The sequence below is a fragment of the Necator americanus genome, chromosome I (assembly GCF_031761385.1).
Source record: "Necator americanus strain Aroian chromosome I, whole genome shotgun sequence".
In the NCBI taxonomy this organism is placed as follows: domain Eukaryota; kingdom Metazoa; phylum Nematoda; class Chromadorea; order Rhabditida; family Ancylostomatidae; genus Necator; species Necator americanus.
Genome location: NC_087371.1, coordinates 12,598,177 through 12,622,021, shown reverse-complemented (window position 1 = coordinate 12,622,021; position 23,845 = coordinate 12,598,177). Strand labels below are relative to the sequence as shown.

General features: G+C 40.7%; 5 protein-coding genes across 6 annotated transcripts; all 5 read right to left on the bottom strand.

Moving 5' to 3' along the window:
- Positions 1 to 1,040: 1,040 nt before the first annotated feature.
- On the bottom strand, positions 1,041 to 1,448 carry RB195_005311 (uncharacterized protein; the record flags this gene model as incomplete). The annotated part of the gene is made up of 1 exon (XM_064177728.1): positions 1,041 to 1,448. One exon carries the CDS (start codon positions 1,446 to 1,448, stop codon positions 1,041 to 1,043), a length of 408 nt encoding a protein of 135 aa, XP_064034843.1.
- A 2,850-nt stretch (positions 1,449 to 4,298) lies between these two features.
- Positions 4,299 to 4,633, bottom strand: RB195_005310 (uncharacterized protein; the record flags this gene model as incomplete). 2 transcript variants are annotated; one of them, XM_064177727.1, is made up of 2 exons in its annotated part: positions 4,299 to 4,485; positions 4,545 to 4,633. In XM_064177727.1, the coding sequence occupies 2 exons, from the start codon at positions 4,631 to 4,633 to the stop codon at positions 4,299 to 4,301; spliced, it is 276 nt and encodes a 91-aa protein (XP_064034842.1). The 2 variants fall into 2 exon arrangements, with proteins under 2 accessions (XP_064034842.1, XP_013301047.2); XM_013445593.2 differs by having other exon boundaries at positions 4,545 to 4,588.
- A 2,811-nt stretch (positions 4,634 to 7,444) lies between these two features.
- On the bottom strand, positions 7,445 to 7,708 carry RB195_005309 (uncharacterized protein; the record flags this gene model as incomplete). Its single annotated transcript, XM_064177726.1, has 1 exon — positions 7,445 to 7,708. The coding sequence occupies one exon, from the start codon at positions 7,706 to 7,708 to the stop codon at positions 7,445 to 7,447; it is 264 nt and encodes an 87-aa protein (XP_064034841.1).
- Positions 7,709 to 10,912: 3,204 nt separating this feature from the next.
- Positions 10,913 to 11,210, bottom strand: RB195_005308 (uncharacterized protein; the record flags this gene model as incomplete). Its single annotated transcript, XM_013445595.2, has 2 exons — positions 10,913 to 11,057; positions 11,122 to 11,210. 2 exons carry the CDS (start codon positions 11,208 to 11,210, stop codon positions 10,913 to 10,915), a joined length of 234 nt encoding a protein of 77 aa, XP_013301049.1.
- Positions 11,211 to 21,157: 9,947 nt separating this feature from the next.
- RB195_005307 (uncharacterized protein) lies at positions 21,158 to 21,438 on the bottom strand (the record flags this gene model as incomplete). The annotated part of the gene is made up of 2 exons (XM_064177725.1): positions 21,158 to 21,335; positions 21,395 to 21,438. 2 exons carry the CDS (start codon positions 21,436 to 21,438, stop codon positions 21,158 to 21,160), a joined length of 222 nt encoding a protein of 73 aa, XP_064034840.1.
- Positions 21,439 to 23,845: the final 2,407 nt, after the last annotated feature.

The following is a 23,845-nucleotide window of genomic DNA, read 5'->3' as shown; positions in this document are numbered from 1 at the left end:
TCCTGTAAATAAGAAATAGTGGACTGATTGAATGATTGATGTGGATCTCTTTCCTTATGCAACAGTGCGGTCCTCCTGATCTTCAGCTGTTCAGGAACCTAGCATTCCGACAGTCACCGTCTGAAGAGTGTCGACATGGTGTTTACGAGAATTAGCAGCAAGCCTTGAAGGGTTCTGAGTTTCGCTGTCGAAGTTCACACGACCACTCGCCAACGTGATGACATGTCGGACTTCGAAAATGAGCAGTTCTGAGAAATATGACCGTCCAGCCTCAAATGGACATGGCTGTCGAAAGGATACAACCAGAGTAAAGGATTTACCTTTACTTCTATTCTTCTGGTTGCATTCATTGCTCCACTTTGATTTTCGGAGGACGGTCATCTTTGTCTTGATTGCTAAAGTCCCTCTCTCATCTCTTCAGCCGTTACTGGTTTTTCTCTTTCTTTGAAACTTTCTAACTGCCACTTTAGCTGTGTCCTGCTAATGTTTTCCCCGATAACACGGAAGTATTTCAAGTTCTCTTGCCACTAAACCCTCTTTTAGCTAGATGAAAAGAGCAAAGAATGCGCTGGCCTGGAACCTCGAGAAAACGCAAAATCGGTTGATCAAAATTCATTATTCATGGAGATGAAGTTTGTTCCATTATGATAACCTCCAGCCGGTGATTCTCCTGTTTAGAGTACTTCTCAAACTCCGATGATTCGATGCACTCCAGTGAATTTAGCTCTGTGCACGGTGTCAATGGTTCAAAACCGTATGAAAGCAATAAGGCCTTTCATCCCTCCGAGGCTGAAACCCATGACGACCACGAGCGATTAGCTGCACCTCCGGTCTACTCCCTCTATGCTTCAGTGATAGAGTCGAACATGGTAGAACATTCGCATTCATTAAAGCGTTCAAAAATTGAGCTGTTAATTTCAAATCACTGTAATTAGAAAAAACTCTCGTCACTCAAATTTACAACCACTCAATCAGCATTCTTTTTCCAGCGGGAAATGAGTATGTTGACTCATATATCTTAGGAGTCCGTGCTCCTGGAATTAACCAGCTCCTGGAAAGGTGGTTGTAGGACTGTTTCCTTTGTAAAGAATTGTCAAAATACATGGAGAAGTGTTAGTCGGTTGGCGACAGGTAAAGTGAATTTGAAGGTTGTGGCAAGACTTTATAGTACAGCTTTTAAAGCGTTGGTTGTGTGAGGTGCGATCCGAAGTTTCGTGGACCTTTTCTGTGATGCCGGCTGTAGGTGTTGCAGATTTCGCTCTTTTCGACGTTTTCGATCTTTCTTTCTCTTTCTTTTCTTTCCTTTTTTTCTTTTTTTTTCTTTTCTTCTTTCTCGACGCTTTTCGTCTCATCAGTTGTTGAATACTCTTCTTAGGCGTAGTAGTTTCACCAGGATTCAGAAATTTGCACTGGATTAAACCGACAGCAGACCACCAACCCGTAACCATCACCTTTATCGGTGCAAGATTGGCGTCGGAAAGTGTTTGGAAACTTCATCTCGGTCCAACCTTCGAAGCTGTTGCCTGCAATCAGTTTTCATTACTCGAAACAATCCTTTTGAAAAAATGATTCGTTACTGTAACGTGGGAGATGATATCGGAGACTTTTTTTTTTACTTCAGTCAGATAATGAGGGAATCCGCTTGACCCACCTTTTCACCTTTCCAATTTGCGTAACGACAGTAGAATGATCGAAGTTGATTTCTTCAGTTTCTTCAGCAACTTCTCGTGTAATTATAAGGGACCGTTTCTCAATGATGGCTCTCATTCGGTGAACATGGGCGATAAATATGAATTAAAATAGTTTGTAACATTAACTCGTCTCTTAAAGAATTAATGTTAGTCTCAAACGACAACGGTCAACTTCAAAAAACCGACATAACTTTTGCACCTTAATCCGTAGCAGGAATTATTTCAATGTTAAGATTATAAAGTAATACAGCACAAATACGAACCTCACCAATGTATGCACATCGATGTGGTTCTCATTTAAACTGTATTATTCTAGGCCGGTTCCCCAACGTTTGCGTTGTTTCTGGAACAATACTGTCTGTAAAATTGTGAAGGTCCACTCACTGCAATGAGTAAACTTTTGCATGAAACAGAAATATTTTAGGTCAGTTTCTCAATTACTATTTTAGTCAATTAAATTTTATTCCTATATTCTTCTCTGGTTTTTCTCATGAACTTGAATTTTGTGCTTAATAGTAGAGAGTTTCTCTCTAAGGACTTAATTACGGATATAGCGATCTCGTTATAAATTTTTTATTGCTTTAACTCTAGTCACAGTTCATCTTCCACCTAATGCCACTGGGAGATCTTCTTAATGTACGCTTCCTATAAACGTCCTGATTTAACGATTTTCCGCGGTTTAACATTGTCATCGAGAGCTCCGTAGTCATTAACGCTGTGACCCCATACCGTAATGGTAACCAAGTGAGAAAACCTATGTACATCCTGTTCAGTTAACATCTCACTCATTCTAGGTGAACTCAGATCAGCTTGTGGAACTCTGAACTGGAGAAGACGTTGAGGACCTTTTTCGTTGAAGAACCACCTCCGATGCACCTTCTGGCTCAACCTCACCTTCTGCTCAACTCAATCTCACCTTCTGCTTAGAAACGCTCTTGTCTACATAACGTAATTATGAGCAAATTTTGACAAAGAAAAAACAACGTGTCCGTCGAATAATTCGGCGAAGTGCATCTCAGAGCAGGGACAAAGTTGTCTTCTGTTCTGTGCTTAGCCTTTGAAACCTAAATGTGAGTATGCCAACCTTACAATTTCCCGAGTAAAACCATCAAAAGTGGAGAGATGAGCGGATATCTTGTGGGCACCACTGCATGCTCCATAGAATATCCGAAGAAAAAATCCCGTACAGTGTTGTGGAAGTCGAGTAGGAGCACCGCACAAATATGAGTTTTAAAAGTCTGTGGCAAGAAAACTCCCACACTAATTTTCTGGGAAATCTACGTTGGAACGATCTCTAATCCACTATCTTCTTGCCAGTCTTGTTAGAATTGTTCGTTTTCAATTGCATTTATTTTTCATTTCGGTTATCGAGTTTCTTCGAGCTGTAGCTCCTTTTCATGGATCATTATGTTTATTCAATCTAATGAAAAAAATCAGGGATTATGTAATTGGGTCGGATGAATTTGCGCAACATACTAGTCGATGAAACAAACAAAGTAATCAAATATGTATTTGCTGTGAAGTATCCAACTGCAAAATATTTTTTCGATTGCGTTTGCTCAACAAATCTCGCCTACAGAATTTTTTAAGCTATGAAATGCATAAGAAGCATTGAATTCTTAGAAGAATTCAAGAAAAATTCAATTCAATTCAAAATTATGTTAAATTCTCCCACCTCGAGTAATACGAAGTGTATCCAGAAAGTAAGTTTTCGGGAGCAAGACCAGGAGTGTATGGCGAATGATCAAACCGCTCTCAGCGAAACTCCTTCATAACGAAGAGCTGAAGACGACCGTTACACGCTGGTTTCATTCACAGACTTTAGACGTCTACGACGCAGGATTACAGAAATTGATCCCACGATATGTCAGTTCTCTCAATTCTGGTGATGACCATCTCAAAAAATAGCTCAAACATTGCTGTACTTGATGCCAACAAAGTTTTCACGCAACGACGTTTTCTGTTTTTTTTTTGTAATGGGGAAACTTAATTTTTGGATGCACACCGTAGATCTTGAGTGAATTCAAAAAATATGCTGAAAACGTTCGACCAACTGCTCGAAAGTCTTTAGTTTTGAGTAAACAATAGCAAACTTCTCGACACATTCAACTCTTTATAAACGTCTGCACAATGACGATTCGGTATGCTTATAGTTCGTCCTACACTAGATTGCTGAGGCTGCCCGCAGAGCCGCCAAACCGCAAGGCCGCGAGGTTTTGCGGTTCTGCGGTTTCGACGGTTATTAACTGCCCAAGCACTGCGAAGTCACCTGCACCAAACCAGCCATCCATGTTGGAGAGGCCAACTGATGTAGCATCAAGTCAGTGTTCTTAATTTTCCGGGCAAATCTAGTACCAATTTATCAAAAACTCTATAAATAAAATAAATGAAAGGTCCGGCTGAATCGGGTGATTTTAAACCATTGATCGTGTAGTTACAGCTGGCGCTCTTAGCACCTCCTCCTCAATTCCTCATCCCGCATTAATGAAATAAGCACAGAAAAACTATAAGAAATCAATGGAATTTTTTTGGACAACAAAAACCGCCTTGCTAAACGGTTTTATTTCTATGTGCATTCTAAAAGATACGCACAATAATCATCCTCCGTCAACCCGGCCGTGGTGGTACGACAACCACCGTTGGTCTTCGTGGTGGTGCGACAACCACTGTTGGTGGCCGTGGTGGTGCGACTACTGGCGGTCGTGGTGGTGCGACGACGACCGACGGTCGCGATGGTACGACGACAACCGGCGGCCGTGGTGGTGCGATGACAACCGCTCGTTTCAGACGAACTCTGAACGCGACATAGAATGTGTAAGAGAGAAGAATCAAATTAACTTTTCTTGTGCTTACATATTGTTGACATCGTTAACTTCCTTTACAACAGCGCACTGCATCCCCAGAAACAGTGCATACAAAAGAACAACAAGAATCGTCCTCATCTTTAGCCACAAACGCTAAATTATGTCTTTTATCGAAGGCTACACTTTAAAAACCGGATAGGTTAATGACACCAAGATAATGACTACTAGTGTGGTAGATTTAAGAAAATAGCATTGTGATGACCGAGAGCGGTTATAGCAACTACTAATTTGGAGTTAAGAAGGGCATTTAAATTTTAGGGCACAGTTACACGTGGGGAAAAAATGTGAAAAGAGGAGAATTAGGCAAGTATTACCAGAAAGGAGCAATGTGAGTCGAAATTACTTGTTTGTGGCAACTCTTTTATAGGAACCAACACATTAAGAAAAAAATTGACGATTCTGGCACACAAACGAACAGATTTTGACAGTGAGACTGGTTCCAGACAGAGGAATTATCATAAATCTTTCGTATAGGTTTCGCCACGGTTTTTACTTCTCCGAGTTTAGTTAAACTCCGTTTGGCAATGATAACATTTTTTGATGTGCGCATCATCGCACGAAAACTGGAAACCGACAGAAATTTTTTGTGGGGACTGAACTTTGAAAAAAAAATAATATCATAAAATTGTACATGAATGTCAATCCATAATTTAAAACACTTCTCGAAAGTGCTAACATAAATAGTGCAGCGTATTTGATCAGTGGAAAGTAACGAAAATAGCTGACATTGGATGAATGCACTTGTTTACTTGCTATCTCGACTTTCATTTTTGTCGATTTGCTCGAGCAAGCGCTAATAATACTTCCATTTATACCCAACGCGTCCCAGATTTGCCCGGCCATTTCTCCTTGCGCGTGGGTCACAAAGATGATCAAAATTTTTTTAAACCACTTCGTGAAGAAGACTAACCATCGGGTAGGCGTTTTTCCTGTAGTGCACATAGCATCACAAAACCCAGTCGCTTATGACTCTGTTCCAACGTCGATTGTTGTTTCTCCTTTCGCGTGGGATACTAAAACCGTCAAAATTTCTTATGCTGTTTGGGTTGTCGTCGAAACACTTAAACATGTCCTGCTCACCTTGATTTGCTTTACCTGGCAAATGCGACAACGTCTCTTATTTTCGATCGCTGACTTAGAGTAGAACTTCAACTCTCATCCCTCACTTGTGTCAAGCGAGATAATCCTAGCATCACTCTTTCAATTGTGTGTTCAATGACGTCCACCGCATTTTCTTCTTACTTCCAGAACCCCGGGTAGGAGCATGGGGCGAAACAATACGTCCGATGATGTTGAGCACGAAGCCCGGTGTTCTTGGTCTTCTTCATTACGTCTTCGATGCCCTTACTGCTTACTTGACTTAATCGGCGGGCAAATGTTACGACCTAACACGGCTATCTGCACCTTCGCCGGGGTGTGTCGTCTTTGCACGTATCCGAGCCCGTCCTGTTCATTCTTCAGCTAGAGTTCACATAGAATCTATCGACACGTCGCAATTCCACAAGTGGTAGGATTTCACATATCGACTGAACTGCATGTTAACGCCAGGTGTCCTCCGATTTTGTTTACAACCGGGAAGCCTTCTCCAATCAGGACTTGGAAGCATCCTCAGGACAACTTGGAGAGGACGATCAGACGGTCTCCTCATAACGTGACCTTAGATGCGAAGACGGTCTTCTATGACTACTTCACAAGGCCGGACAAAACGTCAACGTTTTCCACGTGTCATCCGCCGGTACACCATGTCCACTTCCTAGTCTTCTTTATGGCATACCAACGGTCAAAAATAGTCTAGCAGTCGTCTAAACAGCTTTCTCTCCACGCAGTCAAGCTTTTCCATCACCGTCGCCGGCACTGCCAAAGTCTCCGATCCGTACATCATGATAGGGCGAATTGCAGTAAGGTAGACTAGCAGCTTCTTTTCGTGGGCGATGGGGGTCGATCACAGGCACTTAGCCAACGAGTTCAATGTCGAGTTAGCTTTAGCGCATCTTTGCTTAATATCTCTCTCGTAGCTGCCATCGTTTATCAGCTTACAGCCCAAATAACAGAACTCACCCACGAGTCCGATAGATTGCCCATCCAGCCTGATTCCAGTTGGGGGGTCTCGAGGAGACCCACATCTAACTGCATTTATCAGGGCAGAGTCGCTGTCCATAGACTGCAGCTAATTTTGGCACAAGGTTAACAACATGTCGTAACTTTCCGCTGGTAGAAGCGAAGAATTGCTACATCGTCGGCGTACTCGAGATCCACCAAGGGAAGTGCAGGAGGTGCTTATATGACATCGGCGGGGCACTGCTCAATTGTTTTTCGCATTATATCATCGACGGCAAAGTTGAACAGAAAGTGTCCCGCCAGGCTCCTTGTCCTACTCTGTTTCCACTTCAAAGGATGTAGTACATCCAGCTGGTGTTCGTACCACAGCAGTTGTTCTTCTATTCATGTCGTTTATTAGCGGTGCTAATTTTCCTGGGACTTTACTTATTGAGGGTGGAGAAGACGGCCTCCAAGAAGAGAGTCGAAAGCGGCTTCGACTCTCCAAAAATGCTAACTGTAGAGGCTTCGAATATCGCTGCTACACCTCAATCACTCTCCTCACAACAAACACCTGATCAATCGTCGATCGACCAGGGCGAAAGCCGGCTTGCTCGTCATGGGTGGTTTCTTCGCGATGTTGGACTAGTCGGTCCTTGATGATCCGCTCCTAAACCTTGTACGTTACACGCGGCAAAGATATTCTTCGGTAATTGCTGGGTTCCGTAATGGATATCTTCTTGTGGATAGGAATTATAATAACCTGTCTCTACGAGTCAGGAATCCTTCCGTCAATCCATATTGATAGGATTATCTTCGTCATCTCACAAATCCCAAAAGAATGAAGAGATTTCACATTTCTGCGCTAATTCCATCGTTTCCACCAGGTTTTCCATCCTTCATTTTTTGAATACAGACTCTGATCTCAGACTCCGTCGGTGGCTCCTCGCTGACCGTGGTGTATGTCTGTCTTTGAGCGTGCACGAGTTCAGGGACTGGCAGCGTTAGTCGGTTCAGCAAAGTGTTACAATGCTCCCTCAAGATTGGCAGGGTTAAATCCCTGCTCATTTCAGCGACTCCATTGGCTGTGTTTAGGACGGGCGACTGCCTCTTCATCTTGCTGCTGTACTGCCTTAGCAGAGTATAGGGTTTTCTCGGTTTCTTGTTTTTCCACGCCTTCTCAAACTCAAAAGCAGAAGATTCTGGTCGCTTAAAAAACAGAAGGGATGTGTGGCTTCAGAGTGCTTCAGTTACCCAATTGATCGATTTACGTTGGCGGAGAGGGCAGGTATAAAAGGCTTCTTCTCAGCAACTGTGAAATAATAGAATAAAATTCTTCTAGAAGACGCATCTTTTTGCTGATTTATAACTACAAATTCGGTTCGAGAAATGATTAGTTAGCATTTCTTTAATTGTTTTTTATTTTTTATTCTATAGAGCGGGTGTAGTAGAGTAGTGGTTAGAGGTTCCGCTGCCTTGATCGGAGGTTCGATTCCGTCCTATTGATCACCAAGCCTTTTATCCCTCCGGGGTCGATAAATTGGTACCAGACTTGCCTGGGAGGATAAAAACACTGACTTGACACATCGGCTAGCCCCCGCAAGTCATTTTATAGGCTAGTTACACGTTCGTGGACTTGAAACGATTTTGAATCGAAGTGAACGTGGTGGTGCATGCCAAGCGGATTGATCAACGCCAGGGACTTTATCCTTTTCGTCCTCTTACTTTATCCTTTTATCTTTTCTATTCTATGCAAAAAAAGTGCAGCAAATTACTCTATGATATATTTTCCGCAATCCTTTACTATTTCCTTCTATATCTTCTAAAGAATTGGTGTTGATCTCAAGCCATAGCAGTCAACTATGAAAAACCGACATAATGTTTGCACTTCACTTCTGAAATTATTAGACTATTAAATTGGTAAAGTAGGATTTTGTAGTTGCTAGATTATGAAGTAATGCAATACAATTAAGATCACATTGATGTATCCTCATCGATATGATTCTTATTTAAATTCTGTTGTTTAAGGTCGGCTTCTCTCCAACACACGTCATCATCATAGTCGAATCCAATCAATTTCCCAGTTTTTCCGAGGTTTTCGGTTTCAAACAAATATCAATCATTGATGAATTATCAGCCCTTCTGCGCTGTTTCCAGAACAATAAGGTTTCAGATTAATGTCCAGTCGCTGCAATAGCCATAGTACTGTGTAAAACGAAAATATTAGAAAATAAAGAATTAGAAATGAAAATGAGAATATAAGAATATAAGAAACAAAAGAAAATATTAAAATATAGAAACTATCAGTAGATTTTCATTTCTATCTAATTTTTAAAATTTTCCCTGGTATTTGTAGATACACCTCTGAGTTTAGGAGCAGAGAGGCTCGCCTTACCTTTGTCTATGTTTTCTATTAGTGTGCCTATGAGGTCTTTAGATGGAACCCTCATTATCCAGAGATTCTACTTTTTCAGCGTCTTCAGAGAACACTAAAAGAAAACTTCTGACACCGTTGTTCGCCTCGTGAAGGATGAAGGATAAAGTGCCTAGCGTTAATCAATCCGTTTGGGATGCGCCATCACGTTCACTTCAATTAAAAACCGTTTGAGGTACACGAACGTGTAGCTAGCATAAACAATGACTTACTGGGCTAGCCGAAGTGTCAAGCCATCGCTTTTATCCTCCCAGACAAGTCTGGTCCCAATTTATCGATCCCAAAGGGATGACACGTTTGGTGAGCACAAGGGCGGATTCGAACCTCCGATCGATCGTGTTTGCAGCGGAACTTCTAACCGCTACATTACACCCTCCCTTTGTAGCCTTATTTCATAAGATGGACCCTCTGTATATCTGACCCGTTGGAAGAAAAGAGTTCATTTGTTAAGATTTCTGCATTTCTTGAAGGCAATATCCAGACGAAACTCGCTCCCACACTGACCATTTTTCCTTGCACATTTACTTGTAATTGTGTGATTCTTTGTGTCTCTATGGCCGGAGAGCACCTCTGACGGTTGTCTACGTCTTCATGAACGGCGGCTGGTGCGTAGCTTCGTCGTCGTACGTGACCCGTAATGTCTCGGTGCTGTTCGCAGAGAATTCGCCGTGTTCCTCTTTACCGTTCCCCCGATATACTCAAGTTGCAGATGCTTTAAAAAACGTCACAGCTTTTTTTGTTGTATCTTAGGTCGGTCTTTTCATGACAGAAAAGTGAATGTGCAGCATAAGTTCGTTACCAGTTCCGTACGAAAATGTGCTCAAAAAACATAATTGATCTCAATTAGTCATCAGTTTTGGAAGGAATAAGTATCAAGAGGAAAATCAGCCAGAAAAACGTTTCTTACCATGTGTTTTCAGATATTTATTTTGCTAGTTGATTCTAAGGTTCTGACAACTTTATTGATTAACCTACTCGTCTATCAAACTGACGCTCCATTTATGATTACGATGCCAAGATTCAAAGAAGGTCGAACTTGGAACTTGCTCCATTTATGTTTTAGTTTTGATCTGGAGACACAAGAATCAATAAGAGACCAAGCTATTCCTGTCTTGTAGAGCAAGGAATTCTATTTCAAGAGGTAGTTTTTATTTCTGGATGAATTTTTAGTATTAAATACACGACTACCAATAATTAATTTTTAGTACCAAATACACGGAATTTATCCGCAATCCAATAATAAACTCGTTGCTGCTGTTTAAAAATTAAAATTGCTATCTCTCAATAAATTCCTTCTATATTTTCCTTGTTTCTTTGCTGTTTCCATGCCTCTCCTGCTTTAGTGCTTCAGGTGAATTGGAAAAAAAAAACAAATGGTACCGAAAACTCTCTTCATTTCGCTTGTCATCCCATTTTAGATTTCAAAAAAATAAAAGAGTAAAGAGATTGATATCTAACATTTCGCTTTGGATGTGATACAGCAAAGGGTTTGTCTTCAGTTTAGAATCGTTTGAGTTTTATGAGCACGGTATACGGCATATACTTGAAGACCCAGTTAGTGTATCAGGTCAGTATTTTTATCCTTACCCGCCATATAATGGAAGTTTATCAAATCGAAGGACAATTGTGAATGGAAAGCTTGCTGGGGTCGGGAGATTTTCAACAACTGACCATGCAGGTGCAGCTGGAGCTCCTACCATTACGCCACGCTCTCTCCCATTGATAAAATAAGCACAAAAATAAAATCTTAAGAAATCCATAGAATTATTTCGTGCGACATAAACGACCTTGCCGAAGTGCATATTTATTATACACTTCGGCAAGGTCTATTATTATTTATATCTATTATTTGCATTCTAAAAGATAAGCTCAATAATCATTCTTCGTCAGCCCGGCCGTGGTGGTACGACGACTACCGTTGGTTTTCGTGGTGGTACGACAACCACTGTTGGTGGTCGTGGTGGAGCGACAACTACTGTTGGTGGCCGTGGTGCTGGTGCGATGACAACCGCTCGTTTCAGGCGACGAACTCTGAACACGACATAGAATGAGTAAGAGGAAAGAATCAAAGGAAAATTACTAAAAATGTGCTTACATATTCCCAGCATCGCTAACTTTCATTATAACTGCACATTGGATCCCCAGAAACAGTGCACACAAAAGAACGATCAGAACCGACCTCATCTTTAGTCAGCAACGCTAAATTATCTTTTAGTCTTTTATCGAAGGCTACACTTCTAAAGGCGGATCGCTCAGTGATACTAAGATAGAAACTACTTGTGCAGTACATCTAAGAAAGTAGCATTGTGATGACCGACAGCCGCTATAGCGACTGCTAATTTGGTGTAGAGAAACACCTTTAGATTTTGGAGCGCACTTATACTTGGGAGAGAAATCTGAAAAGAGAATTAGGCCAGCACTGCCAAAAAGGAGCAGTGTGAATTGAAACCACTTGTCAGCATCAAATCTTTTATAGGAATCAAAACGCTCAGAAAAACAGCAGAAGTGACGAATTTGGCAGAGAAACGAGCAGAGTAGCGAAACAAAGCAGAGTAGTGAAAAAACAACCTAAGCAAAAACAGAATGTCTGTCCTATTACTCGGGGAACTGCATTTCAGGCCGGGCAAAAGGTTGCTTTTGTTCTGCGTTCAACCGTCTATTCAAGAATAAAGGCTAACCACGCAACTATCCTAGTGAGACCATTGAAATGAGGGCAATAAGGGAATACTTTGTAAATCTTACACAATGCTCCACATCGAGTAGAATCTTGTCGCACCACACAATTATGAGTTCTCAAGTTCTATAGCAGTAAAACTTCTACATTTTCAAGAATCTGCATTGAAACTATCCCTAATTCATTATTTCCTTGTCAGGCTTGTTAGAACTGTTCGTTTTTGTTTAAATTTATTTTTCATTTCGGTTATCGATTTTTTTCAAGTTGTACCTCCTTTTTGTGGGTCATTATGTTTATCCAATCTAATTGAAAAAAATCAGGGATTATGTGATTGGGTCAGATGAACCTGCATAACCTACTAGTCGATGAAACAAACAAAGTAAAAAGTCATGAAACATATATTTGTATTTCGCCAGTTTACTATAGAAAAAGGAAGTTTAAATTCGGAAACATCTATACAAAAATTTCGGAGGAAAAGGAGTTCGGACCTTTATTGGTACAGAATAAATAAATATGTAAAATATCCAACTGCAAAATACTTTTTCCATTAATCCACTACAGAAATCGCGCCTACAAAATTTTTTATTCAACTTGCATTTTCACTTGAATTTCTCCCACCTTGAGTATTACGAGGCGCATCCAGAAAGTATGTTTGGGAGCAAGATCAGGAGTGTATGGTGGATGATCAAACAGCTCCCTACGGAACTCTTGCAGAACTCTCGCTGTGCACCGAGTCGTATGTGGACGAGCATTGTCATGTTCTTGCTCCCAGCGCTTCGACAACGACAAGGAACTGTCACACGCTGGCTACATTCACAGGAAGCGGATTTCTACGACACAGGATTGTAACTGCATTCTAATGTCTGATACCTTAGTGATTTTGAAAGAGTGCTTGGGCAGCACTTTTAAGAAGGTACAAATTTTGGTGACCATGTCTGCTTTCGCCAGTTCAATATAGAAAAAGGAAGTTTAAATTTGGAAACACACTTATACAAAAATTTTGGGGAAAAAAGGAGTTGGGACCGTTATTGGTACAGAATAAATGAGCCCGCAGCAACGTTTTACAGGTCCAAGATATCAGGGATTCTCATATTTAGTGACGTGAAGAAAGGAAACAATACAAATTACGAATGGAAATAATACGTCAGTACCAAACCTTTTATAAGAATGGAGGCCATCATAAAAACAGCAAAGATGACTGATTTGCTTGAAAAAGGTCAGATTTCGATAGTGGAACTGGTTCCGAGCAGAGGAATCCACCATAGCCTTAGCCAAGTAGCAGAATTTTATTGAAGAGATGGGGGAAGAGGTAAAAGCTCAGGGGATCTATCTGAATAAATCATTAAAATGATAATGAGTATAAGTAAAATTTGTGAATAATTTTTCAAAGATCTCTCGTAATAGGCCATTGTCCGCACCTATGTATCAATACTTCCGAGTATGAAGAACGCATCAGGAAGTCACAAACAACACCTTTCGTATCGATTTACGCACCGTTCCTACTTTTAGGATTCTCTTCTTCGGCAAATTTTACTACATCACTCGATGGTGGAAGCGTTTTTTTTTTGTTCAAATCAACCCATGGAACTGGATATGGACACACTACGCGGGCCCATTTCCTTACTATTGGCTTTCTTCGAAAAACACAAAGGCGACGTATGGAAATAAGAAGAAGGTCAAGTGGATAGTATTTTCTCCACTCAAAAACGGATGGTGATGAATACTCTAGTCCGATTTATTGACATTATTCCAAGGCTTAATCATTTCAAATCCACGGATTCATTTGGAAATTCGAACACTTCAGAGAGTTGTTTTTGACATTGTTCGAAAAGGTACTCGATATGGCGAAGATATGAAAACTGATGAAGAAGAGTTGAATCTTCCTATTTATGATCTATTAGATACCACAGAATTTTGGGCTAACTGCTAATTAAAGACGGCGTATCACGAAACTGACGTAGTTGGGAAATCTACAGGAGAATCCACAGCACGAAGATTTCGAGAATGAGCGTGGCTCCACCGAGTTCGCCTTAATGCCTCTGAAAAAACTACGTTTTTCTTAGTATATACGTTAGAACGTGCTCTCTTGCACGCGCATCGGTCCCCTCGGCAGTCTTTTCATCGGTTTTGTTTGAAAGACTGTTGAGAAGACATAATTAATGTCCCACCGCTCACTCAAGGATCCGGCACGTTAACAATGGCGGTGCGCCCCAATTTACTTCATAGGAACGGATACCGTTTACAACTTTGTTTTTCTGAACGATTAAGAAAAATTGGGCGAGGCCACGCTCATGCTCGTAATCTACACCCCAAACTCTATTTTTTCCCACACTTTTCACAACTAGGTGAGTTTCGTGATGCGCTGTCTTCAAGAGTACGTAGTAACGATTTTTCGAAAGCTACGATTTCCAGCAAGTATAGGGTTGAAAACTTTCGATTCTGCTAGTTTCGTTTGCATCATCGTGAACAGATTGCTTTGTTTAACCGATATGGTTTTAAGTCCCCAGTTCGACCTTTTTTGCTTTTTTGAATCCTCTCCTCTCTGAAAAGAAGCACCTAGATCCCTTTGTGAAATCAAAACTGTCAGCCCTTTTAAGTGCTCATCGACAACAATCCTTTAAAGATAGCAGTCAAGATTCTGGCAAACGGACAAGACATTCTGATGCGAAAAAATATTGGATGAATTCTATATAAGAGCCAAAAGTATAATCATGATTCTTAAAAAAAAAGAGTACATTGGTGTCACAAATGAGCTGGCACAGTATACAAACTTCTGAAAGTTTTGACTTAGATGTGAATCAGGGTAAGAAGGAAGGGGTATCACTTCTCTGACGTTATTTGCTGATAACACATGTCTTCAAGCTGAGAGGAAGGCAACGGCGCCGAAACAGCCGGAATAAAGATCGATAACAGTCTTAGTTGTGCTCAAAAATAATATACAAAGTGATTCCTTTCCCAAAGTTCCACCCAATATCGAGTCATCGCATCTCTATCTGAAACTTTTTCCTGTTAGCAAAAATTAGAGTTTAGAAGCGTCTTGCCTCCGGAAGCCTTCGAACCAATACTGTTGAACCGGAATTTTAGAGTTCGCAAAACGTAAACAGCAGCTAACCTTCCAGAATAGCGATTAAAAAAGGTATTAAAGGAAGAAGAGTGGCAGTACCGCTGAAACTCTCCTCATCCACATTCCCAAACGACAAAAGGTTAGTCGAGTGTCATGACGGCATTCGCTGCTGGCTCCCAATAACACCAAGGCGCCGAGTACTTTGCTAGAAAGACAAGAAAAATAAATTGCATTCAGTGTCGCAAAGAGAAAACAATTGCGCGTCATCAATCGCAAACAAAAATTGGAAATTCGATAGTAATCATAGATTCGGCGGTGTTCTCCCATATAGAATAAAGCATCTTCGTATAAAAAGAAATTCATTCCAACAAGCAATCTACATACTGTGATCTAATATATATATATATATATATATATATATATATATACCAGTCTAAATGTCCGGCTAAAGCCGGACTTCAGACTTTCTCTGGAGTTCGCTTCGCTCCCCTTCGCTGATCGTCATTTTCTGTGAAATTAGACTTGTGTGTCTCTAACTATCTTTCTTCATCTTTTTTCATTATAAGTAAAGGCGAAATATTTCATAGTCTTCTTTTTAAAGGACGATCAGCGTCAGATCTGCATTTGGAGAACATTCAAACATCCGCTTCAAACACTCTTTACCAATCTATTATAAAGAGAGAGGCATTACTCGAAATATGAGTTTTCCTCTTGTTTCCCTCAAACAGTTATCAAAAAATGATGTTTTGGCATAAAATGACGTGAAAGACATCATCCTACTGATAAAGATAACGTTCCACATCAGATCACATAAACATCTTGCTATTATTAAAGCAGCCGTTTGCATGCATGTTTCCTTTCAGAGGAAGCATGCTACCAACTTGAGGGGAACGAAGAGGGAAATAGACACATGGAGGAGTCATAAAGGTGAAAAGCAACACGCACAGTGGCCAAGGCTATGAAACGGCTGCAACGTCCCGTCTACCTTTACCGAATTGCACACGAAGTTATTGCGTACCGATCCGACGCTGGTGGACCCGTCATCCCCCTTTTTCGAATTTCGTGAATGACGCACACGAAAGTAAATCCTTCTATCTAATCGAAAGATTTTCCATCGGAACCTTACCTTATATAATGTGGATCGTCTTGGTGGAGATGAAAGGACCTAATTCGACAAATTCCACACAGATAAGGACTATAAGAAAAAAGCATGCCGCAGAAACAAAAACACCAACACGTATATTTACATACATCCAATAATTCCACACATTTCGCGCACTATCTGTTCTATATAAACTCGTAGCGCAAAGGTATGCTCTCGCCACGCTGTCTTCCGACGAGTTCAATGTTCAACTTCCAGCCTTATTATCATGCATAACATTCTTTTAACTCCTTTCTACTTTTTTACTTTTCATCGCTTTATTTCTGTCTATTTTCTGCACAAAATTAATATGACAGGTTGGGTGTATTAGTGATAAACAGAGGTATCTGTTATCTGGCATAACTGTGAGATACGCCTTCAGCTACTACACGTCTGCTAGACATTAGTCGGGCCCATTCAGGCGTAGGATGCCAATTTTACTCAGCTAGATATGCAAAATGAGATACCTACAAAGCGAAAAAATAAAGAAATATACTATGATACCGAACAATGGGACATTTTCAAAGCATTTCTTGTATTTTCAGAGATAAATCTGCGGTTTCCATCCCACAATTCAGAACAAATAATAACAAATGATAACAAACACTTCGAGTCACAATTCTAAACACCAATTCATTTATATGCCCATATCAAACAACTCTTCGTAATCTATAGTTTGAAATAAATTTCTCGCCAAGCACTTTCCTTTTTTGTTCGTTCCAAAAAGCGCATCGTAAGAGCTGCAGGCGCGGCGAATTGGAAGGAAAAGAAAGTGTGGGCGTGGCGTCAGTGAGACGTAGTGCAAGAGAATCGTTCAGGCTACTGTAGCGGTTATGACGCTGAGTCGGTGGAATTATCGACGCTAATTAGCCTCCTGGATACGCGGTGGCACATCATACATGTACCTCTTGACCCTTCTCTCTTTGATAGAGAGGAGTTTGTTAAAACGTCATGAAGGATAAAGGATAAAGTTTCTGGCGTTTATCAATCCGCTTGGGATGCGCCTCCAAGTTCACTTCAATTCAGAATTGTTTGAGGTTTATGAACGTGTAAGTGGCCTATACAACGACCTGTGGTGCTAGCCGATGTATCAAGTCAGTGTTTTCATCCTCCTAAACAAGTCTGGTACCAATTTATCGACACCAGAGGGATGAAAGTCTTGGTGAGAAATTAATAATAATAGAAAGACAATAAATGAATGACGTGACAGAATAAATTAAAAATTTAATAACTGAATCATCGTATAGCATGATAATAGTGCCGTCATATAGCATGATAATAGTCGAAAGTCTCCAATTTGGTTAGTTGAAAACGATGAACAGTTCCTATGTAAGCGCCTAAACCACATTTTGTGAAGGAACGAAAGTTATGAGCTAGTACTGAATCGCGAGACTTAAGCGTTGATGGCAGGTCGTTGACAGCTGCTCAAAGATTGCAACAAATAATGAAATGAAAAAAGGTTGTAAGGCATTGAAAAAACGGAACATTTCAAAACTAAAACTTATAATTCCAACTATTGTCTAGAATAAATTGTTCACTTGGAAATATTCGCGAATAAGGAAAAAAAAAGGAATTTCTGCCTTTTTATTCGCCTTCAATGAATCATTTCAGTCAATTTCATTTCAGTCGGAAGCCTAACATTGTCATATTGGCTGTCAATGTCCAGTCGCTGCAGTAGGTACAGTGCTATTTGAAACAGAAATACTCTAGGCCAATAAATTTTCGTTCTGTTTTATTCCTCACTGGCAGACGTATTTTTGTGTTTAGAGCAGAGAGTTTCTCCTTATCAATCTAATTGCTCCTTAAACCAACTTGTCATTAAATTTCTATTTCTTCAATAATAATGAATGCCAACCACCACAATCCTACTTAACGCTACTGGTAGATCTTTTTAATGTACGCTTATCATGTCCTCCAGAGTCGCAGACACCAAAGTACTCCATACTGTTATTGCGGCCATGTGCTAAAAAGCGTGCGCATATTGTTTGGTCGACATTCCATCCAGTCTGGGTGAACTCAAGGTTGGTTTCCCAACCTCTCGCGAAGAAGACGTGGAGGACCCTCTTCGTCGAAGATGAAGTCGTCTCACAACCAACTGCACTGCACCTTATATTCCTTATCACAGACATCTGGCCCAATTCAGCTACAGGATCGAATTTGCATTAAACCTGTGCGCATGCAAATGCTTCCAAACTAGTAGTTAAATAGGCCTACATTGGCATAACCTAACTATTCGTCAATCCTGTTACAACAAAAACAGGATGTCTGTCGAATAATTCGGCGAACTGCATTTCAAGGGGGATGCTTTTCTTTCTCACCTAAACTCTATTCTAGACCTGAGCGCTAACCACGCAATTATCCTAGTGAGACCATTGAGTTAGGGCGATAAGGGAATAACTTTTAAATCTTACACTATGCTTCACATTTAGTGCAATATTATAGGAACTAAGTGAAGGCGTCGCACAGTGGGTATACACCAAGAAAACCTACAATGAGTTTTTCAGAAATCTGCATTGAAACTATCCTTAATACATTATTTCCTTGTCAGCCGTGTTAGAATTGTTCGTTTTGAACTGCTTACATTTATTTCTCGTTTCGATTATCGATTTTCTACAAACTGTACCTCCTTTTCATGGATCACTGGGCTAATTCAATTTAATGAAGAGACAAAAGTCAGGTCATTTAATTGGGTCACATGAATTTGTACAACATGCTAGACGATGAAGCAAAATAGGCATTTGTTATGACGTATCCAAACTACTTTCCCTTAACAATTTGCGTCTTCATAGGTTCCTTCAACCAATGGAATGCATTAGACTTACTTCTTTCTTGGAAGAATTCAAATTTCCACTTCACTTGAATTTTTCTCGCCTTGAGTGGTAAATTTTTAATATAATAGAATTTAAATAGAAACTATTCAAAAGATTTCTATTTCTTTTTTCTAATTTAAAAATCCTATTTTAAAACTACTCAAAAAATGTTAGAACCCCCGTTCAGTTCCGTGCACAGAGCCTGTAGCAAACTTTCCGCCATGTTCTACTTCTTATAAACTTCCAAATGATGACGATTCCGTGTGTTTATAACTCGTCGTGCACCAGATTGCAAAGATCTTCACTGCTGACTTCGCGTTCAACTAATTTGACTTCTTCGTAGCGTTGAAAGGTAAAATAAAGTTTCACCTACACGTAACCAACCGAGTTTATGATTAAACATTTTATCTACCTCATTACGACGAACCCGTTAATGTTTAGGGTCAAGTCCACCTTTCGAGTTCCCTAAGAGAAACAGTTCTAACATAGACCTTGTGCTAGAAGGGTCGATGAAATTACCATCAGCTGACGGATTGTTAATTTCAGACGAAAAACTTTCGAAAAAAGTTAAATATGTAGTTTACGCATGACCAGCAAGCATTCCTCTTTGCGGCTCGTTTCTGAACTTTTGACACAAACACCTCGAGAACATCGCAGGTGGTAACCACGAGTTCATGCGTCCTGTCACCTTCTCAACTTCGAATTCGTCTCCCCTGTAATAGCGCGGCTTATGGTTGCCCAACATCGGGGACGTACGTAGTTTCCTTTGAGATCTGGGTGTTCATTGATGCAAACACATACTTGTCATAGTAGCCTCTGCGATATATTGGGTGCGTGTAAAGAGGGCCCCGGCGGATCTTCTGGCATGCCCTAACCATGCCTCGGTACAGCAATTAGCGAGGGTGTGTATTCTAAAAAGATTCACTTTCGTTGTTGATTAACAATGATTAACTGCTTACTTGTTGCTAATCATACGCTCACCGGCTAAGATATAATCCACGAGCTACTAAATTATCTTTGAGAATCACGCCCATCTACTGGAATCTGGTGATGTGAGGCGATCTCAAATTTATGGCCGTACAAGAAGTAAGAGAAATCCTCAACTGGAACATAACGGAAAGATGTCTCTTATAGCTCCAGTTTACGTACTTGGGAACATTCGGTAAACGGGCAACATTCCTGCTTTCAAAACTAACAGGATCATCGTTATCGTGTCAGTCTCAAGCTTTTTTACCTGACGGAAGAAAAAGAGTTCACTTGATAAAATTTCTAGACTTCTTGAAGGTAATATCTAGAGAAAACTCGTTACCGTTCTTAACACTCTTCCTTGTACATTTATTTATAATTGTGTGATTCTTTGTGTCTCTATGGCCGGAGAGCACCTATGACGGTTGTCTACTTCATGAACGAATGGTCCGTAGCTTCGTCGTAGTACGTGACCAGTAATGTCTCGGCGGCATTCGCAGAAAATTTGCCGTTATCCTCTTTACGTCCCCGATGTGCTCAAGTTGGAACTGCTTCAAAAATATCGCAGTTTTCCTATCTTGTGTAGGTCTTTTTATGACAAAAAAGTGAATAAGTACAACAAGTTTCCGTACGAAAATGTGCTCAAGAAAACATGTCAGTCAAAAGTTCTCCTCATTCATCCACTCAGATATGCATTCTGACAGTTGATTCAAAAGCTCTGCGAACTTCATTGATTGTACATTCCACTGATCTATCAAAATGACACTTCAATTCTGTTTCGGTCTGGAGAAGCAAGAATCAATAAAATCGGAAGACCAAAATATCCCTATCTTGTAGAGCGAGGAATTCCTTCTCAAGCCATAACTAACAATTTGGAAGTAGTCTTTATTTCTTCATGCATTTTCAGTATTAAGGATACTGCTACGAACATATCCTCAATTCAATAACATACTCTTCGTTGTTGTTTAAAAATTAGAATTCCCATCTCTCAGTGAGTTCCTCCGATGTTTTTTTCTTTGTTTTCTTTGTTGCTACCATGCCTCTATCGCTTTAGCGCTTTGGTTGAATTGAAAATTGAAAGTTTTGTTTGAGAAAAAAGTGCTGCAGAAAACTCTTCCTTCAATTCGCTTGTCATCTCATTTTACAAAAAAAAAAGAGTAAAGAGTTTGGTATTCAACACTTCGCTTTGGGTCCGATGCAGCAGAGAGTTTGTTTTTAGTCCATAATCAATTGAACCAATTTATCGAGGGCTATCATGGTGGAATGGAAAACATGGTGGAGTCGGGAGATTTTGAACTGTTGATCGTGCTGTTGCAGTTGGACCTCTTATCATTACGTTACGCTCTCTCCGATTGATAAAATAAGCACAAAAATAAAATTTTAAGAAATCCATGGAATTATTTCGGGCGACACAAACGACCTTGTCGAATCGTTTCATTTCTATAGCATTCAAAAAGTAAGTTCGTTAATTTTTCGTCAGCCTGGATAATATGGTGGTCGTCGTGGTGGTACGACAACCACCGTTGGTCTTCGTGGTGGTGCGACAACCACTGTTGGTGGCCGTGGTGGTGCGACGACGACCGACGGTCGCGGTGGTACGACGACAACCGGCGGCCGTGCTGGTGCGACGACAACCGCTCGTTTCAGACGAACTCTGAACGCGACATAGAATGTGTAAGAGAGAAGAATCAAATTAACTTTTCTTGTGCTTACATATTGTCGACGTCGTTAACTTCCTTTACAACAGCGCACTGCATCCCCAGAAACAGTGCATACAAAAGAACAACAAGAATCGTCCTCATCTTTAGCCACAAGCGCTAAATTATGTCTTTTATCGAAGGCTACACTTTAAAGACCGGATTGGTTAATGACACCAAGATAATGAATGACTACTAGTGTAGTGTAGTAGACTTAAGAAAATAGCATTGTGATGACCGAGAGCCGCTATAGCAACTACTAATTTGGAGTGAAGAAGGGCCTTCAAATTTTAGGGCACAGTTACAGTTACACGTGGGAGAAAAATCTGAAAAGAGGAGAATTAGACAAATATTGCCAGAAAAGAGCAATGTGAGTCGAAATCACTCGTCAGCATCAGATCTTTTAAAGGAACCGAGACAGTTAAAAAAACAGCAAAATTGACGAATTCGGAAGAGAAACGAACAGATTTTGATAGCGAGACTGGTTCCAGGCAGAGAAATTAAGATTGTACATGTACATTATCTTCCATATAGGTTTGGCCATTGTTTCGACTTCGAATTTGCAAACATTCGTCAAATTTCGTTCGGTGATGACAGTGTTTTTTTCTCCTGTGCGAATCATCCTACGAGAACTGGAAACGGTCAGGATTTTTTTTTTCGTGAAGGAGTTGAACATTGGAAGAAGGCCGTGACATCGCAAATTTAAAAAACAAATTTTGAGTGCATGATTTGAAAACGTGCGAAAGTTCAACTTCCCTTGAATCTTGGCATAGAGATTGCAACTTGTTGATAGTCGAATTTAAGCAACAGCCAAGATTGTTAACAAAATTTATTACGGCTAACGTTTCGGCGTTGTCGCCTTCGTCAGAGCCTAGAAAGTAAGAACATTTGCAATATATCCTCTCAAATGCCTCATCCAGAACAAGTCATCATCCACTAGGATATTACACCCGGAAACAAAAACCAAAAAAGCCAAATTGTGCCTACTTCAGTAGCCACGTTGCCGCGATGTTAGCGGATATCCGCGTGGCGCAATCGCTCCGCTGATACTAATTAAGATGCGACCCGCATATGATCCCGTAGATCAAACCCGCAAAGGTTTTGATACAGAGCCAGCTCGTTGGTCACGGCTAAACACTCTTCCTTTCTATTCATTTTTGGACCTTTTGCATTTATCCAAAACGCTTCTAAAGTTCTGCGAGCTATAATTTCGGGTTCGTACGATAGAATTGTGACAGCTATGCAGAAAGGAACGTTTCCATGACATTGTCTGCGGTGAACCCCGAGGGCAGTTGCTGCATTCGATTGTTTCATCCCCCTTAGATGTTCTTTAATGCGAACACAAAGGGGGCGCCCTGTTTCGCTAAAGTATAGGTGTCCACATATTTTGCACGAAATTAGATAGACTACACCAGAGACCATGCAGTCCCCTTCCTTCCCGAATGGGCATATTACACAGTCTGGAGTGAGATAGAAGCGGTCGTACATTCTGTTTCGAACTAGTTGTTTTTTGAGATTTGTTGGAGGTATTCCCACAACTCTCACTTGGTCCTCGAGACCGCATTTCACCAGATTAGCCCGTATAACTTTACTCAGGTTGTCGGTTATGAAGGACAGGTAGAAATTGATCTTATTCGACTCAACCAGTGTGGCATATTGCGCTGCGCACCAAGATCTGGCCTACGTGCTACATTACCAATGTAACCGTTAGAATTCAGGATGCGTTGCGCTAGGTTGATCGCATCGATCCGCTCCTGGACATCTGATGTCACCCTTACGGCTGTCCTAAACACGTTTTTAACCACAAATTTCTTAGTTTTCCATGGGTGAGCGGAAAGACAATGAACTAAAATGTTTTTGTTGCTATGTTTTGGAAACCATCGTGTCAGCAACTACTACTCCGAACTGCGCTGAAGACAAAACAAGACCGATTGTATTCTATGCTATTAAAATGTGCTTGTAAAGAAGAGTGTTGTAAACGATTCGTGCCTGGTAACCTTTGGAGGAGAATCGAGGGTGAGTCAAGAGTCATTTGTGATAATGTTCGCTCTAATGCCAAGTCTAGGCTACAAAGGAAGTTCAGTAAGTTATTGCATCGGGAACTGAATCAAAAACAGCGTATAAGAGTAGTAGCAGACCCTGGTAGTGCCAGCCGTAGTGATATTACCGAAAATGCAAAATTACCGCCTCGTGTTTCGGTCATAGGCAGTGTATCTCTTTCTAATAATGCGCTCTCAGTTCTGGATATGGGCCCAAGTTTCTCACCTGTTCAATCGATAGGGCCCAGGGTAGTACGAAAGATAGTGGACAGCCTAAAGTACGTACATGACCGTCTGCGATATAGAGCAAAGATCGGAGAGGAGGAAACGAGCAGAGGAAGTAATATTAATGCGAGTTTTCCTGTGGTACCGTTCCCCGCAATGATATTCAAACCACAGGATCCCCATCCTCAAGTTTCGTTTGTTCA